At 40.1% G+C, this 18,590-nt stretch overlaps 1 protein-coding gene across 1 annotated transcript in view; it reads right to left on the bottom strand.

The window, feature by feature from the left end:
* Positions 1-2,125: 2,125 nt before the first annotated feature.
* pdhx (pyruvate dehydrogenase complex component X) overlaps positions 2,126-18,590 on the bottom strand; it is a 30,612-nt gene continuing 14,147 nt past the window's right edge. The window contains exons 4-11 of the mRNA XM_015964823.3: positions 15,589-15,788; positions 14,825-14,923; positions 11,902-12,082; positions 11,593-11,740; positions 6,391-6,449; positions 5,747-5,905; positions 4,686-4,750; positions 2,126-2,838 (exon numbers count right to left, since the gene is read on the bottom strand). Of these exons, the coding sequence (XP_015820309.2) occupies positions 2,583-2,838; positions 4,686-4,750; positions 5,747-5,905; positions 6,391-6,449; positions 11,593-11,740; positions 11,902-12,082; positions 14,825-14,923; positions 15,589-15,788 (1,167 nt within the window). The 3' untranslated portion in view covers positions 2,126-2,582. The remainder of the gene's footprint in view (positions 2,839-4,685; positions 4,751-5,746; positions 5,906-6,390; positions 6,450-11,592; positions 11,741-11,901; positions 12,083-14,824; positions 14,924-15,588; positions 15,789-18,590) is intronic.

Below are 18,590 nucleotides of genomic sequence, written 5' to 3'. Positions count from 1 at the left end.
CCTCTCTGACAGCATGGTGAGAGTATCTAAAAATGACAGTCTTCACTAATACCATGCAGACGCACACCTATCTGGATTAATCCTGGTATTTTGGTTCAAACAAAAAGTAAGACAAGGCATGGAATTGCCATGTACTACAAATGTCCTTGTTGGTTTTTAGCTACACACGCTCAGTCTCTCGGCAGATTTGCAGACAGAATCCCAAAAACAGGGAATTCAGGAATTTCTGCCACTTCAGCTATTTGACCAACACACAAGGACAGTAACGGCAGAGCCGCACATTCCTCCTATTTGGTTTCCATAGCAACAGCCTCCATCTCTACCCACCATTCTCCATGAGCCTGACCTGAACGCCTGCTGCCCGAGCCCCAGCATTATCTTCATTACCCCGCACAGTGTTCACCCAAACCTTGGCAGGAACAAATCTGATCCCTTTCACCAGTCAGCCATCTTATCCAGCTGTTACATATAACAGGGATTGCTGGGCAGAGATTGGCAGGCGGCCATCAGAGAAGAAAAGGTCACAGTGTGGCAGGAAAGCCAAGGAAATGTCAACATCCATTCTGCTGTACTGGCAGAGCTGATATTTGGAAGAACATTGTTCAGATGCTTCATCTAAGCTCCAGTTGTTGTCACACTGATAGTGAATGTGCTATAGCAGAAATAAGGAAACATGATTTAATGAGCAAAGTATTTTGGAGTACACAAACCCACTTGCAGAACAAACACAGACATCCAATTAACCTAGATGGTATTGAAAATGTGAGACACGGTTGCGTCTCGTTACTGTTTTGTAACATCTGATCTGGGGGAGGGGACCTACAGGTGCTCATTGTGTTCGCTTCCTGCCATTTTATGTGCTTTGATGGCAGCACGTACATCAGTTTCACCATCTCAAAGAGATGCTTAAATGTCTGCCTCAGATTTGATTCTAAGTTTATCTGTGAAAAGCAACCCATCTCCTTCCAGCAGATGGTGCACCAAGATGAAAAAACTACAGAAGATGGATGATGAGCAGGCTCGAGAAGAAGATACATGGAGATGGAGAGATTAGTTTGACTGATGCTGAGAAGGTGATGTGACCCCTAGTGGGTTAATATGACTTAGAATCTGACATGCCTTTTCCCCTTTAAACACACATGGCTGATTTTTAAAAATCAGATATGTAAGGAAATCTATCATTTAGGGTATTGTTTTTGAATTATCTTCCTTTTTATTGGAGCGGATCTATTTTCCTAGTTAAGTACCAGTGTGGATAACATACCAGTATACATATTGTAGGAAATAGCTGGTCTCTGGCAGTTAATGCCATCTCCCCTTATTTACCCTTGCCTGTGTCAACGTCTGCATCGACACCGAAACTGAGTCAGACTCCGCAGCAACCACAGCAAAAAACGTTCTTCCTCCACAGACCCTGGAAAGTGGTTAAATGTGGCAAAACTTGCAGAAAAAGCAGAACAAATTGGAAAGAATAGTTACTTAGTTTCAGGGAGCTATCTTTTTACCATTATTGCCCTATAAATAATGATTTCTAATAATAGCTGCTCTGGTACCAGATTCCACTCAGGTTATGAATTTAAATGTTGAAAAGCTACCAAGTTGTTAAATATGTAAAAAATATATATTTTTACCAAAACTATGACTGTACCCTTTAAAATCTATACATGCACAATTTTTAAATTATTTAATTCAACAGAAAAAATATATACACTTAATACCATACAAATTTGAATGAAAATGGGAAGGATAAAAAAAATCTTCCATTTCTCCCTAGAAAAGACCCCAAATCTTATTTTTGAACATTTTTTAATGTCTCCCTCTAATCTCTTCAAATGAAAGAATAGCTTAATTTTCTTGTGCATGTCTAGAACATGTTCTGCCAGACCGGTGGCGATGCACATATTAACCAACAGCTGCTCTGATTGTACTTACAGCAACAATAAACATCTGCCAGCAGAGTCTGACCTGTCCATTCAGCCAAGCAAATTATCCTAATTGGCCTCCGTGTGATTATTTAATGTGTTCAGGCTCCAATGAAAGAAAAATGGACAAAAGCACCATATTATCAGTTGTGCTACTTTGTTTTAAAAAAGCAGCTCTTAGTGAAACAAATGAAAATCTGATATAGATGAACAGTGTTTTATTGGCCTTTGACAACAAAATATACAATTCATTTATTTAAATATGGGTTTTAAGGACAGAGTCGATGACCGTTTAAATAAAAACACAAATGGTTCAAATTAATGTGGCTTATTTTGCCACAGATGTTCAGAAATAAATAATTGACAGATATACATTATGGATGCCAACTCGTTTGTTATAACAGGATTTAAAATACAAACAGATGAAGCAGGTTGTATTGATCATTCTAGTGTGGCAGATAAACACTGGTTCTATGGTATTTGGGACATATTTAACATCCAGAATCCTCTAATACTCCAGCAGAGATTTATTCCACCTCCATTAAAACATGGTGAGAATCAGTCACAAACACAGCTCTTTTAGGAGCTCTTTGCCTGTGAAAACATGTTTAGACCTAACTTTATCTTTCCACTTCCCATCACAATTGCCATCGCTCTTATTCAGGCAAGGGCCATGCGTTGTGGTTGTTCCAGGTTGGCACGGAATTTATCAAGAAAGCGCGAGGCTAATTCATCATCCACTAGCCGCCCGTCGCTGGACAATGTAACTGTCATCAGCTGCTGGGTGTGCAGCGTCTGGTCATCTTCATTTAGCCGCAGCTCGGTCCTGGAGGTCCCGACGGCGAGGATGCACGCTTGAGGGGGATTGATCACGGCGCTGAAGCCGCTGATTCCAAACATCCCAAGATTTGATATGCTGTCGGGAAAGAGATGATGCATTTGTTAGATTGTCTGTAAAGTAAAACTGGATGAACTAAACTCGACTGTAATGATATAAAAAGTAGTTTATTTATTTTTTTATATAAGTAGCAGTCAAGTTTAAGACCCTTTAGACTTCTACATTCAGTAAATCTGACCAGAGGGCATTCTGCTGTTTGCATTAATGAGCTCTTTTGCCCAGAAGAAAAAAATTAAACGAACAGCAGAGAGGCACATCTCTCCTCAGCAGAACAAAGAGGACTGCGTCTCTGTAGAGAATCACCGATCCCACATGACACAAAAACCCATTTGTGTGTAAATGACACCATTATTTCTAATGATATTCTTTTTGTTACAAAATAAAAGTCCCCATTTCAATTTTTGCGTTAGATCTCACAGTAGCTAATAGTCCGTGCTGCCCAACACCACGTTAAGTTCAAGTCAAAAGAAAATGTGAGTTGTACATACAGCAACAGGACCGTGATAGCGACTGGAATGAGGTCATATGAGATTAAATTTATGATGGCTATTTATTAGTTTTATGATGTCAATGAAGTTGGACAGGGACATTTAAAAGAGTCAGTGTTGGGGTTCATTTTCAAAGAGAATATAAAAAAACTTTGAAAGGTTTGACAATTTCTTAACTTTTAACACTTTTGATTAGGGATGTCCCGATCAGGTTTTTTTGCCCTCGAGTCAGAGTCATTTGATTTTGAGAATCTGCCGATACCGAGTCCCGATCCGATACTTTTGATGCATAAAAAAATAAGAAGAAAAGGAAGAAACAGTTCCAGAATGTTCCTTATTTTTTTATTTAATTACCATTTAATTTTAATTTTTAACAACATATCACTTCTGTGAGGTAGCTTGAACAATCAATAAACAACATAAATTCTTCACTTTTGGACTTTATTGCAAATATAAAAAGTCTAATATAAAAACAGATCGCACTTCAACTTAAAATACCTGGCAGGGGTCTATTTTGCCTCGGCCCCCAAAATGCTTAGATACGCCCCTGGGCATGGGACGGAGTTCTGAAGATGATCTGAATCGTATCATCTACATAAATACTACATGCTGATAAATTATTGCTTTATACAGGTACAAACGCGTAGTGGGATCAGTCTACCTACATTTTATTTTTTTAAGAACTTTGTTTTGTTTTCTTGGTTTTTATTTTCCTGTCTGTCTCTGATCTTCCTGCATCTCCCAGTCCTCCAGAACAAACTCCTGCCTGCTTCCTTCTTTTTCACCTCACAAGTAACTTTTTAACTAGCAGATCAAATTGATCTATTGACCGCAAAAAAAGCGGAGTGTGTGCTGCGCTGCCCGGCTGCGCCAGTGACGAGCGCTGCAGCACGAGCGCGTCCACACATCATGCTCAAATACAGACAGAACTTACCAGAGAGAAAATGAACGGACACGAACGACTGTGTGCTAATTATATACTTTTTTGGTGACGCCACTTAGAAACTTAGAAAATGTTACTGTGGTCGTGTGCAGAACTCAGCTGGCGTTCATGAATAATCAGCGGTCTTCCTGCCGCTCTCTGCATCTCTGAGTCCATGTAAGTAACATAATAAAGGTAGAAACTGGATCTCTTTTGTGCTCCTTCTGGGTGTGTAAGTTAAGGGCATCAGGGGAGCCTGACAACCTTTAAGGAGAACCAAGTTGCTCTCCTGTAATTTGAACCCAGTATCCACTGTGGATCGGGGCTTGGATCGGGAAGTAAAGCCCGAGTCCCGATCAGTCTGAAACCACGTGATCGGGGCCGATTTCCGATCATGTGATCGGATCGGGACATCCCTACTTTTAATGATCTTTAAAAAGGTGCATCAAACTTACCTGAATGTGCCTCCCTGGTACTCTTCAGGAAGAAGTTTACCATCTCGAGCCTTCTGGGCCAGAGCCTGGGGACAGAGTTCAGGAACCAGATACAGATCATAAACAAATAAGTTAGAACGAAGGTGACATTTACATCTAAATGCTTTTTAGAGGACATTAAGCCAATTTAGTTCAGCACTGATTGCTGACTATTCAGTGCAAATCTCATTAAATACATATGTTTTATATTATTTGCTATGAAAAAAAAAATAAGCAAGGAAATTAAGACTATAGCACTTGAAGGCACAATGTTGCCTTTAGCTAATAACCACATCAATAATAATTCATAGCTAAATATAGACATTCACCAGATGGCTGTTGTGACACAAATACAGGCAAATTTAATTGTTTAAAGAGTACAAAGACATTGTTTAAAATTCAGAACCTCTGGGCCACAGGGATGGGTTTTCCAAAAGCATGCTGAAAAAAACGAATAAATGTCCAATAGCAAATGCTTATATTACTGGAAACGATCAGACTGTGCACCGCTAAAATGAAGAAAGGGAATTGACAACACCCAGAGGGGAGGGTGAGACATCTGGTGAGAAAAACACATTACTTCAGCCAGCTTCCATGAATGCTTGCTTTTTTTTCTGCAGACTGAGAGACAGAGCTTGACAGACTGGTTACGAGCACTAAAGTAACAAAAAAAAGGGGGATTTGCACAGAACTCTGGTGCACCAAAGTATAAATGAGCCATGTTCCTAAACCCAGGAAAACCAAAAAGATCTGTGAAGCACACCCTTCATATATTTGTATCAATCTGCAGACACATTAATAAAGTATTGGATTCTTCCATCATGACGACTTTACCAAATGACTATTACACTGTATATTAATGTGTCTTAAAATACAATGAACAGATTTATGTTCTAAGAAAATATGAATCTCCAGGCAATGATTCAAAAAAATGGAAACATCTTTAATGTCCAGTTTGCACAGTTACACTGTATAAAAAAAAGTTCCACACAGAACCCAAAACTATAAGTACTAGTATATAAGACTATGTTTCCCTTCTGTACCTTAGCATTGGCCGAGATCTCCTGCACTCCTTTGTTGGCAGCATCCCTGATGATGGGAGTGATGAGGCCTCTGTCGGTTGCCACGGCAACAGAGATGTGAATTGAGTCAAGTGCATGGGGTCGATCATCAGACCAGGTCACATTCACTTCTGGCAATTCCTAGGTAAAAGCGTAACAAAACAAGTGAAACATGTGAGATCGTTTGATAGTGAAGAAAAATGTGCTTAGAGAGGGTTCAAGCAAATGACGGTTCTGCAGTTTTCACCAAGCCTCCAAACTCTCAAGACACCAATCTGATAAAAATCGGATGGAATATTTGGGTATGACGTTTAATCCAGAAATCACAGCTCATAAAAGGCCAGTTACTAACTGTAACAGACGTTTCTGGACAACTCTGATGTTCCTTTCAATGACCTGACTGATCATCTTTTGAGGGAGTTCATGCAGAAAACTTACTAAACTGGGAAAAAAATGTATAATACTATGGTTGATTTGTTCATTTTTGATCATTTAGGTAAGAATCAGCCAGTTTGATGGAAGTTGTTTAAGCTTACTGAATGTCATCAGATATTTAATGACGAGTACAATACACGCTTGACCAGAGCCGACCAATCAAAGAAATAGAAAACGGTAGATTTACTTACTTTAAGTGTAACAGCAGCTGCTTTGATGATGAAATCATTAACAGACACTTTAACCTGATCTGGAAATAAAGAAGAAATAACCTGTAAGCCTGATTTAAGCTCTGAGATGAATAAATACGTTCAGTTGAGCTTATTTTAATGATAAAGGAAGGAGGAAGTAGTTCTGAAAAAATAAAATTTGTTAAAAAATTAGACACATTTTTATTGTCTAAGAGAAAGAGATGGCCAAAGGAAGGTGGGGAAAAAAACTGCAGGACAGGCCATGGACACTGTTTTAGTGGGCAGAGCCTCATGACAAAATACTGATTAAAAAATAAAATACTTACATTTTTATTTATTTAAAGATCATAAATAAGCTTTCATAAGACTCGGGCACTAGAATGTGCTCCGTTTCAGCAACTGCCTGCCACCTTTTACCAGTGACCAACATGGCACTAGCAGACAGTTATGAGTGCTGTGAGCAGGATGATTAATGAACTAACCGTGAAATTGCTCTGCTCCTGAACAATGAGGAGCCACAAAAACAACCGGACAAGAGAATCCGTCAGTACACACACACAGCCTCGGTAATAGGTCTGGAATGACCGTCCTGTTCCCTCCGTCACAGACACACAACCCAGAGATTTACGGTTTGTTTGGCACAGAGGCAACCACAGGCCAAATAAAGCCAATTATGAGTTAAACTAAATGTTTAAAAATAGGGAGCTGTCCACACTATTCTGCTGCTATAGCACCCAAGTCAAAAATAATTAGACTTGGTGAAGGAAAATGCTGACAGTGTTCCCGTTTTCTAGTTCTGGTTTTACCCTCCTTCACTTTCAACACACACATCCTGATATATGTTGTGAAACTGGCATTTTGTCACCCAACTGTTGTTAGAAATAACTAATTTCTCCATCTGTAAAGTGTAGTCAGAACAAAACCAGACAAACCCAGTTCGTTTGGCTGAGTGCTTTCATTTAATGAACATTTGTTCAGTTCTCTCCAACGCGCCCATGAACACCCTCATCAGCAGCAAATCTACCAGGAAATTTCATGAACCCTAAATTTAGCAGGAAATGCCAGATTTCATATTCCTTTAAGTCCTTTAATAGTGAAGGTTTGACGTTAGAAAATATTTTTAAAAATTCTTTTTGAAACAACAATTTTTTTTTTCTCCATATAGAGTTCTAACATAAACATCGCAAAGAGACAATTTGCCTTCAAGATGTACACGTTAAGTAGTTTATACATCAGCTTTTGACTCAGAGTTGTTATAAATGTCATAAATGTTAACCTTGCGCTGCAAGATGAATTATCGTGAGCTTTGGAGTTTCCATCTAGTATCGCTCCAGTTCAAACCATCCAAACTCTGGGCCAAAATAGGCCGATCCAATCGTGTGTCAGTACTGTGCTGTAGGGTGGGAGTTAGTTTTGACGATGGTATTAAGCGCCCGGCTAAACAAGAGCACTCGCCACCGTTTCTTGTCCGTGAGAACGGGGGATTGGGGGAGGGGCACTCTGGGTTGGCAAACACGTTATTGGCGGGGAAATCAAGAGTTTTTGCTGTGCTCCGCTGCCGTTTCTCATCAGTATCAGCGGAAGGGAGGCCCGCGCTTCGCTACCGTGCGCCGTCCAAGTCAGCGGAGAAGGTAGGGCTGGGGAGGAGGGGTGGGGACCATGCTTAGCCTAGCAGATGACCATGCAAAGCCTGGCGGCGCGCCAGGATTATAAAGCGCTGGGGCCCTTTATGCGCTTATTCTTCTAGCAAAACTGGCAGAAATCGCCCGAAGACATGGTAATTGCCGTGTGAGTGAATGAAGCTTAAGCGAGTTGTTGTTTTCCAGGCACACGTGGTAAACGTCATTTGAGTTGTTACTGTGATTGGCTAAAGACAAATTACCGTAGCCAGTGTCAGCCGGGCACTACCTTGCACATCCTCCAATCAGCTCAAAATATTATACCAGACAGCCCTCCCTCTATCAGACAGTTTCTGCTGCAGAGGATCCAGATCGAAATGAGTAGGCTCAACACGGGGCGGGGCTACACGTGGAGATCTGGCTGCTGCCAGGTTACATAAATGTAGGATTTTCAGAAATGTGTTTAAGGGCTGCTGACTTGATCACTGACTGAATTAATGGTTTATAGAAATTACTGTGCACTGCTTTCCCGTTACAGCCGACCAACCAGTCAGCACAAAGACATTCATTTCTACATGAAGGCACTAAAAAGCACAAATGTTTGTCTGACTTTAATGATTCTAAATCGTCTTCAAGGGAGAACACATGATTCTAGGCAGCAAATGCGATGTCACCCCTGAACTTTAAAGTGGTTTCTGTTTGGTCTAGCAAAGCAAACCTAACTTAACATAAACAACTAAATATTTTTCTTTCAAATAACCACCTCTACCTAAAAAAGGAGTGAAATTATCCAAAAATTCCTTTCAATCCACGTTCAAGATGAAACTTCAGGCAGTTAAAAGTCTTTTGAAAAGTGGAAAAATTGCAAATCTTCACAGGAAGTTTGTTCAAAGCATAACGAGTAACTTGCAACAGTTTCCCTTTGGATCCAGACCCGGTCAGTGGTAATTCAGTTGTTTGTCAGCGTGTTTGCCTTTGTTGGTGCCCCAGATAACTCTGATGAGATGGTTATGTGGTGACATTCCATCTTTGTGTGGAACTCTGTCAGAAAACAAGCACGCCATCGGGTCTGATGAAAGCGTGTCGCTTTGAGCCAGAGGGAAATAACTTTTGGTGTTTATAAATGGAAATGCTGATAATTATTACCAAGACACATTAAGCACAGTGTTAACTCATTCACTGCCATTGACGACTAAAGTCTAAAGACTAAAGTCGTCATTTGCATTTTTTTACCGTGTGGGCGTCGGAAAGAGCCCCCGCACCGTGACAACAAACATCTCGGCTCTAAAGCCGATCTTCATCCGCATACGTCACGTGATCAGGAAGCAGAAAATCCATGTGTTAGGTCAGTGGTTCCCAACCTTTTTCCCAAGGGACCCCGTTTTTTACCAGTAAAATTTTTGACGACCCCCTCCCATTCGCTCTTCCAGTACAAACATTATTAAGAAATGATAAAATTGTTCAAGCACATTTTAATATGCTTTGATTTAATAGATAACAGTAATAGTAGGCTCCAGTACGGAACAAAGTCATTAACAAAACCGAACAGAGCATAATGTGCTTAACAGTTTGTATTACTTTTCTGAACACAGTGTTTCTTGTAAACACTGATAAATCAATCATTCATATCAATAAACGTTTGACACATAAAAAATACACTGAGCAAAATGTACTTAAATGTGTATATTACTGTTTATACTAGATTATTTACTGTAAAGGCTGTGATTAATCAACCAGTCCGATCTTTAATGAACTTTTGGCACTTGAAAATAAAACAGTGAGCTGAGCAAAATGTTCTTAAAAGTGTGTTACTTTTTCTGTACTAATTATTTCCTGTCTTAATATCAGTAAACTTTTCACTCATGAAAAAAAAAGTGAGCAAAATGTAGGCTATAAACAAGTAATAAATGAAGTTTTAACCCCTTAAAGTGGAGAGGTCCTGGCGACCCACTGAGAGGCTTTGGCGCCCCCTTGTGGGGGTCGGGACCCCCAGGTTAGGAACCACTGTGTTAGGAGATCGTTTTGGGCTGCTGCTGTAGAAAAAAGTGAGGCGCAAACAGGAAAAGCTTCTGCCGATCACAATTCAACAACGGATTATGAAACAACGGATAAAGCTCGAAATGCGCAGATTCTTCCTGATATAAGAGGTGAGTCTCCGCTTTGTTTTGGTTGTTTTGAAGTCGACATCATCCTAGCGCACAACGTTCTGAGACTCTTAAAAAAAAAGCACAAATGGTTATACATTCGCTGGCAGTGGAGGGCTTTACCGATCAGGAAACGGCTGGCAGTGAATTAATGCAATGAGTTAATTTAGAGAAGAAATTTTAATTTAGTTTCAGTCTTTTGACTAAAATGATTTTAAACTTTAGTCACGATTTCGTCACCCCATTAGTTTTAGTTTCAGCTTTAATTTAGTCGACTAAAATATGTAAAATTTTCTTTTGATGCAATAATTTTCAACTTGTGTAAAGGAAATGTTATCTACACTATTTGAAACTGTAAAGAAATATTAAAAAATTCACATTTCACACTTTAGATCAATAAAAATATATATCTGTAATTGTTTCTATAACAATAATTATTGGAAAATACCAAAATGAACACCAACAGTTTGAAACTGTGTCTCTCAAAATGAAAAAAATAAACAAATCAGTTTGATGTGCAGTAATATTTGTAAACACGACAGGAAAATACATACCAACAAAACTTGAAAAAGTAGCGATAGTGTGGAGGTAAACTAAAGGTAAGAATTGTTTTCGTGTGTATTTACTGGAGTGTTCATTAGACTGATTGATCAGGGCGGGACACCTGAACGTTTCTCCTCACAAAAGCACCGCTAGAACGCTGATCATAACTGCCGAAGCAGCGCCACAAAAAAATTAAAAATGACAAGATGCACGTCGCGCTGATCCGTCAGCTCAGTTCGGTTTGCTGAGCTACAGCAACCCCCCCCCCCCCGCTTGCTGCTAACACCATAACACTTTAATGACCAAGGGAAACCCGGATGTGTACTCACCAAGCAAATACTTTTCAGGTGGTCACATCTGCTGCTTTTACTCCCAGCTGCAGATATTTTCTCCCTTCAGACTTGACTTGTACTGGCATAAACATCAGTAGATGACGTCTGGTTAGCGGCAGCGTGTTCAAACAGCGGCCGACTCCAGACTCTGGTTATTTTCTCGTCTAGTCCCACCTGTTGCTGATTGGCTCTTTTTTCCGGTCTCCCATCTTCTCCGTTTTCTGACTCAGTTTTAATTAATCGTTATGTTTAATAATTCGTCATAATTATCTTCTTTTTTGTTATTTAACACAGTAAAGTAATTAGATGTTACTTTACCTTCGGCTGACATGAATCGGCTGGAACTTCCGCCTTCGTCAGAGCCGCCCCGAAGACAAAGGCGGCTGACATTCAGAACGGATATACACGATTGGCGTATATGTTTTCGTTTAATTTTGGTCCGCAAAAATGAATTCGACATGAAACATTTTTTATATTTCGTAGATAAAATCAACACTGATACATCTAAGGTAACATGGATGAGAAGAAATGTACACATGCATGTTTTCATGTGGGCCTTGTTACCTTTGGCGAGATCCTTGCGGAGCTGCATAACTGAGGCCAAGTCACAGTCAATAGAAGCGTATGAATGTGGGATGGTAGTCTTTGATTGGGTCAGTCTTTGGGCGATCACTCGGCGAACATTTGAAGCAGGAATCTCAGTGAAAGTTCCCTGAGGAGGTTGAATCAAGAAATTTAGAGATGAATAATTGAATGAGAACATTTTGAAAGTGACAACAAAGAAAAGTGAGGCTTTAATTAGTGAAAAACATTCTGTTATTATAAAAATGTTTTGCACAGTAAATGGTTGATATAAAGGTTGACTTTGCTCACTGGTGCTCCAGGTTTTCCTGGCACAGAGACAGGAGGTATGCTGGGTCTGCTGCTCGGAGGTGCAGGAGGAGGAGCTGCTGGTGTGAGGGCAGCACGTGTGGCAGGAACTGGGCCTGCTGGTGCGACTGTGGCTGGTGTTGCTTTGGGGGCAGGGGACTTCTTTAAAAGATTCAGGGCATCTCTGATAAAACAAAACGCACGAGGCACTCAGAAGGAATACAGTTTGCTCATTTTAAAAGGTTGTTTTACAAGAAAAGCTAATTAAACAATTTTTATTGAGTGTCCTCATTTATTTAGCTATCACCGTTTTAAATAAACTCCCCTGGTTATTACCATCTGAACTAAATCACCTGCTCCCCAAGGGCTTGAAGAAAGCAGGCTGTTTGCATCATGCGTGCAGAAAGGCAACTTCAGGTTATCTGCAAGTGGAGTGTCCTGAGAATCATGCTGGGCTCACAACCACACCAACAGGTGCAGCAGGATCAGGTGTCTGCAGCATCAGGGGACTAGTTCATTCAAAACATTGGCTTTAGTGTCCCTGCAACCTGTAGACACCTACCAAACCATTAACATGCTTCAATAAGTGTTAAACGTGTTATTTTTGACAACTTAAAAGTTTCTTACTTCAAATGTTTCTCCACAGGTGTTAAAAATAGGATTGTTTCTTTAAAATTTGAGAGGAATAAACATTTTTAATCCACAACATGCCTGCCACTGATGTACTGTTACATCTATTAATGGTTGACTAACATTAGAGCTGGGCAGGACAAGTATCAGGTGCTTGAATCTCTGTGGTTCCAGTTCAGTGCACGGCGGTCCACCTACCCATATGCATCCATTCTTTTGTTCGGACCAGCTGCCTCTGATCTTACCCTGCAGCTATGAACAGTCTGAGGCCAACGTTTTGGTTCTCCACGTCCTTGTTTAAGCTCCGTTTTTATTCTCTCCAAGCACACAAGCTCCTCCTTTCCTTCACAGATCCTGATATTTGTTTGTGAACACACAGAGCCAACTTGAAAATCCCCTAATAACCAGGCAGTGTCCAATGAGATACAACGATTTCTACTAAATCAGGAATAGATCTGAACTAAAATGGCAAACACACACATTTGTGTTGTGAAATTGATGTAAGCAAGCAGACACTGATCTCTTTTGCGCAGCTGGTTCACTCGCTCCCCAACTGACAGCCAAGGCAAAGGAGCTTCTGAAAGAGCAGGAGAGGGTGACTGGAATATTAAAAAGGGGCCGAGGCATCGCTCACATGCACAAAATCTACAAAAGAATTGCTGTTGTGTGAAGACACACACTTTGTCTTTTCTTCCAATGGCACCAAGAACAAGCTAAGATGATAAAAATGTATAATATCACTCAGACTTGCTTCTACTTCACTGTAAGTAAATGTTTTGTGTTTTTAGCATTTAGGGGTAGGGAAAAAAAACAGGGCCTCTAACTGCTTGAACATGCTAAATGACCAGTTTTCTGAAAAAAAGTAGACATTTTATATATTCTTCATGCATTTTGTGAAAATCAATGATAAGATTATATTAAAAAAGAATAGTTAAAAGGGCATAAAATATTAACTTCACATGTAGGGCCCAATAGTTCCCCATCCTAGCTCTGTTTGTGTCAGCTGATGGATAGTGGACTTAACACACAGCATTGTCATGAGGAATGCAAAAACAAAAACGGTTTCAGATACTGTGTGTGACATTATTCCCCTACACATCCTTTCCCAACACAAATACTAAAGAGCATATGGTCTTTGTTTCCATGGTCACCAGTGGGTCCTGGAGACTGGGTTGCTATGGCAACAGAAGTTCCTTAATGAGATTCCCCAGCAGGCTGTTTGGGTGAGTAACAAGAACATTCAATCAGTCCCAGAGTGACAGCAGGTTCTTATTAGAGTTGTGCGTGTTTGCAGCTTTCTGCTAGAGGATTTCATAACGGGGTAAAAAAAAACTTTCCATTTGCAGCACTTCCCAGTTTTTGGGCCACACTGACCTTTTAGCTAGTTGAGGACTAGTTGAACTGTTGTGATGGCCTATTATAAGAATCGATAGCAAGAAATGATCATTTATTTTATTAAGCAAATACCGTACGCATCACCTCCTATGGCAACAAATGCTAAAAATGGCATAAAACAAAACCTGCAACCATAAAATGTTTTTCTAAGTCAGCATGGTCTGGTTTAAGCGAGTTTTTAAGTATGTGATGGTCATGTAAAAGTCCAGAGAGGGCACACAAATAACAATCAGTTTTCAAGAAACTTGGTACGTCAGATTTAGAAGCTAGCTCGTTTGTTGCTAGTTCACTTTTAAATCACTTATGAAATAACAGATATGAGAGGACTCACTTAAAGAGCAAGTCAACCCCTACCAGAGTCTAACTCCACTCCCACTTCATGTTTGAAAAATGCAACACATGCTGTTGCCTGGCAGACCGAGAGGGCGGAGCTGCTAACAAATACACACACACACACACACACACACAGGCTCACGACAGCATTGTGACATCATAATGTACCAGTTTACATCATAGCATACCTCTTAGCCAATAGCAGTGGCAGATTTAAATTAGAATACAGTGCAGAGTTTTTACCTGACAATGGCACAACACTGCCAGTTTTAGCCAGAATATTTAAATTTGAACTAAGATGCACTGAAGTGCCAAATTATTGACGACACGGGTCTGCAGCACAATTAGACACTCGTTTATTTAGTTTATCAGCAAAAAAAGTTTATTTGGGGGTGACTTGCTCTTTAAGCTAGCCACTTCCACCACATATTCTAAACATTATTTTAGTAAAAAAAAAAAAAAAAAAACAAGAAAAAAAAAGCATATATTAGGAAACCTTGTATAAAACTCACTTCCTAACAAGCATGTTTTTTTTTTTTTTTTTTTGTTAAATCATTAAAACACTTACTCTTTGGTGATAAGTCCCCTTGGTCCAGTGGGCGTGGCCAGTCTGGGGTCAACACCGTGGGTATCCAGAATGTGTCTAGCGGCTGGACTCAGACGCAGCCTGACAAAGAAAAAGAAGTTGGGGTGTTACACAGTTTAGCAGTAAAAAAACAAACAAATGCAGTAGCTCTAAATATTTTTGATGATCTTTCCATTGATTTTGAAATTTAAAAACACAAGTCTTTAATTATAGTTCAACTGTAGAACCGCTGACTCAGTGAGTCAGGGTGAAGGGCTGCTTATACTGAACTAGACTCTGTTGGAGGTTTCTTCCTGTTAAAGGAGAGTTTTCCTCTCCTCTGTCGCTACAATCCATGCAGTAGAATGGGTTTCCTTACATAGGAATTCTTTAACCAATTGGCGTAATGAACAGAACTGAATTGGAGTACTTACTTTGAGATGACTCTTGTAATTTGGTACAATATAAATAAACTGAATTGAAACAGAATTATTCACTGGGATATTTGGTGGACCATACACAGCATTGTTACACAGTGAATAAAATGAGATTCCAAACACATTATTTGTTCATTGTCAAGTCTTGTAAATGCAGCCATCTTGTTTCTAACCTGTCAAAGTTAAAATAATCTATGTTCACAACCACTGCCACCCAGAGGCTGTGATCTGAGAATTCAGGTGTTTATTTAGGACCTTTTCTGATTAAATCCATTGTAAACTCAAGCAATTAGACAGGTTTGGTGTAAACACCCAATAAGTGACACTTACGATCCTGAAATAGGAGGAGGACTTGAAGGGAGAGCGGCTGGAGGCCCCACAGAGGCAAGGCCTGAAGGTGTAGTAGGTGGTGCTGCAGATGGAAGTGCAGCATCTGGAGAGGGGATCTCAACCTGCTTCCAGTCCTGCCCTTCCTCCACCATGAGGGCAATAAGCGTGCCAAGGCGCACGCTGCGACTGCCCTCTTCCATCTGTAAAGAGAGTCAGTAATGCACTCTTCAGTTCCATGGAAACGTGATTCAGTTCTTGTATAACTGGGATGTTTCTGAATACAAATAAAAAAAAAAAAAGGAAAATGATCTGTATGTGTGTGTGTGTGTGTGTGTGTGTGTGTGTGTGTGTGTGTGTGTGTGTGTGTGTGTGTGTGTTCTGGTACTTTGGTACCATTTTCATTAAAATGTGAGGACATTTTTCTGGTCCTCACTTTTTTTAAAAGCTTACCAGTTGGTTTTAGAGGTATGGTGTGAATTATCGTTTATCTCTGGAAATATCCATCAAAATGTTGTTGAAAATGAATGAAATGATGCCCAGTTGTTGAAAAATATTGGTGGCTTCTTAATATATAACCATAAAAACCAGCTCTAAAATACATGGGAGCGGGTCTAGGTCTCTGGGCGACGCCATATTAGATGCCATGTTTTCTTCTACGAGCCCATGAGGACAAAATTCAATTACTAATATGTAACAAATGGTTAAAAAATGTCACCATTCATAAACATTGTTGTTTTACACATTTACCTCTCTACTCATTGCCACTGATGCAAGGGAGTCTGATGTGCTTGTCATTTTGCTGAAGTTTGCACTCCCCAGGGCTTTTTGACCCTAATGGGGATCCGTTGGTAAGGTCTTACTCCAACACAAAAATACTGCTTGATTGCAACAATCTAGGTATCTACTGCCTCCATCGCCAGGAAAAAATTCACACGGTCACTTAAGTTTTAGCTAAGGTCAGGGTTAGGAATGGTTCGGCACTGGTTATGGTTAGGGTATGGGTTAGGCACAATACACTCACAAAAATGAATGGAAGTCAATGGATGGTCTTCACTATGATTGAAAGACAGACGCTCGTGCGTGTGTTAGTGACTCCGCCTTCTCAGTCTGCCAGGCAACGCCTCCTTGTGGCGCATTTTTCAAACATCCAATGGGAGTGGAGTAAGTCTCTGGTAGCGGGTGACTTGCTCTTTAACAACAAAACTGCTGTCATCCTTTTCGTTTTTCACTCGATGGTATTTGTATAGTGAAAGCACTGCATGTGTTGCAATGCTTTTATACAATATCGTCCTTTGATTCTCTACCTTGTTACGCAGTAATTCAAATCCAATACAAGCTTCTCACTGGGACACCAGTGAGAAGCTTGTATTGGATTTGTATTGTGTTGTCCTCAAATACAGATAGACACAATCGCAACACTGGGCCCAACAAAGTGTTTGCACAGCTGCATTCTGTCACTTTCATTAGGTAGCCTGTCCAAAGTTTGATTGGAAATAACGCAGTAAAGAACAAGCTGTTGTAACAATCTATCAACATGATGCCATCACTGGTCCAGTAAACACATCAATACCTGCAGCTGACAAAAAAGGTAACATTTACAAAAAGACAACTAAACCCGTGGGCATACATAACAAACCCTTCATGTTTATTGCAGGCTTCTGAAATGAAAAGTAGAGCACTGAAATCCAAACCCATCAAACTGGAAAAAGCACCAGAACATGAACACCTGAGCTACATGTCTGCTACCTCTGTGATGTTTTAGTGCAGTGAACTTCGCCTCCACCCTGCAACATTAGAGATAGCCAACATTAGTTGTCCTGTATAAACACTTTGGCAACATTTTTATGTTATTATTATTACAACATACCAATTTTCTAACAGTAAATCTCCCCTTTTCTCTGAAGATAACAGTTAGCTTCATTCTGTATGAGCACACACTATCATGTGCACCTGTGTGCATTCTGCCTGTACTCTTGGTCATCGGAGGGTGATGGATGTGGGTGTCCATAAGAGCTTCCATGGGAAATCCAGTGTTCTGTAGATTTCCACAGATTCCTCAAAGAACCCTCAAAAGGTTTTGTCCATAATGAAGAATAGCTGCAATACCATTTCAGTGGCTTAATGGTAGAGTGTCCGCCCTGGGACTGGGAGATCGGGGTTCAAATCCCAGTTGAGTCATACCAAAGACTTTAAAAATGGGACCCAGTGCCTCCCTGCTGACACTCCTCCTTAATGGGTTGGATCGGGGGGTAAAAGCACCAAATAGTTCCTGAGCACAGCCACAGCTCACCGCTGCACCAATAGGTCAAATGCTGAGATGTAATTTCACCTGTGTGTGATGACGACTGTGGGACTTTAACAATAAGTTTCCCACATTAGCTCTGTGACCCAAACATCGGTGTGAAATCAGATATGATGTGCTGTTAATTCTTTCTCACTATCAAAATATCGCAACGAATAAAACCCTTTACAAAATCACAACACCCTAAAATCACCGAATAGAGTTATAGCTAACGGTTTATAAACAAAAAAACGTGTTAAAACATAAAATAACAATCTAAGACTTCATGCATTTGTGCTCAGCCCACTGTCATTCAGTCGATTATGGAAAGCCACTGTATTATTTATGTATGACAGGCAATTCTATAATTTAACAGATGACAAATGAATGACCACTGTGAGATTTTATTATGGTTGGCCATTTTATTGTATAATTTAACAACTATAGGGAATTTTGTTATCAAATCTAAGTAAAATAAACAGGTTCTGTTGAAATAAATGGTAGTGAGTAATAGGCAGCCTGATGATGAAGAGCATCACCTCTCCAGCTTAGTTTTACAATGTTATCTTTAAAACTACCTTATTTTCCGGACTACAAGTCACACTTTTTTTCATAGTCTGGCTGGTCTTGCGACTTATATACCAAAGTGACTTATATAGCAAATTATGTATACTGCACTGCTGCGGGCTGGCTCCGGCACAGGTTTCAGCTCCTCTGCCTC

The sequence above is a fragment of the Nothobranchius furzeri genome, chromosome 4, assembly GCF_043380555.1.
Source record: "Nothobranchius furzeri strain GRZ-AD chromosome 4, NfurGRZ-RIMD1, whole genome shotgun sequence".
Lineage (NCBI taxonomy): Eukaryota > Metazoa > Chordata > Actinopteri > Cyprinodontiformes > Nothobranchiidae > Nothobranchius > Nothobranchius furzeri.
The sequence above is the reverse complement of the archived record's forward strand: the minus strand, read 5'-3'. Positions and strand labels throughout refer to the sequence as shown.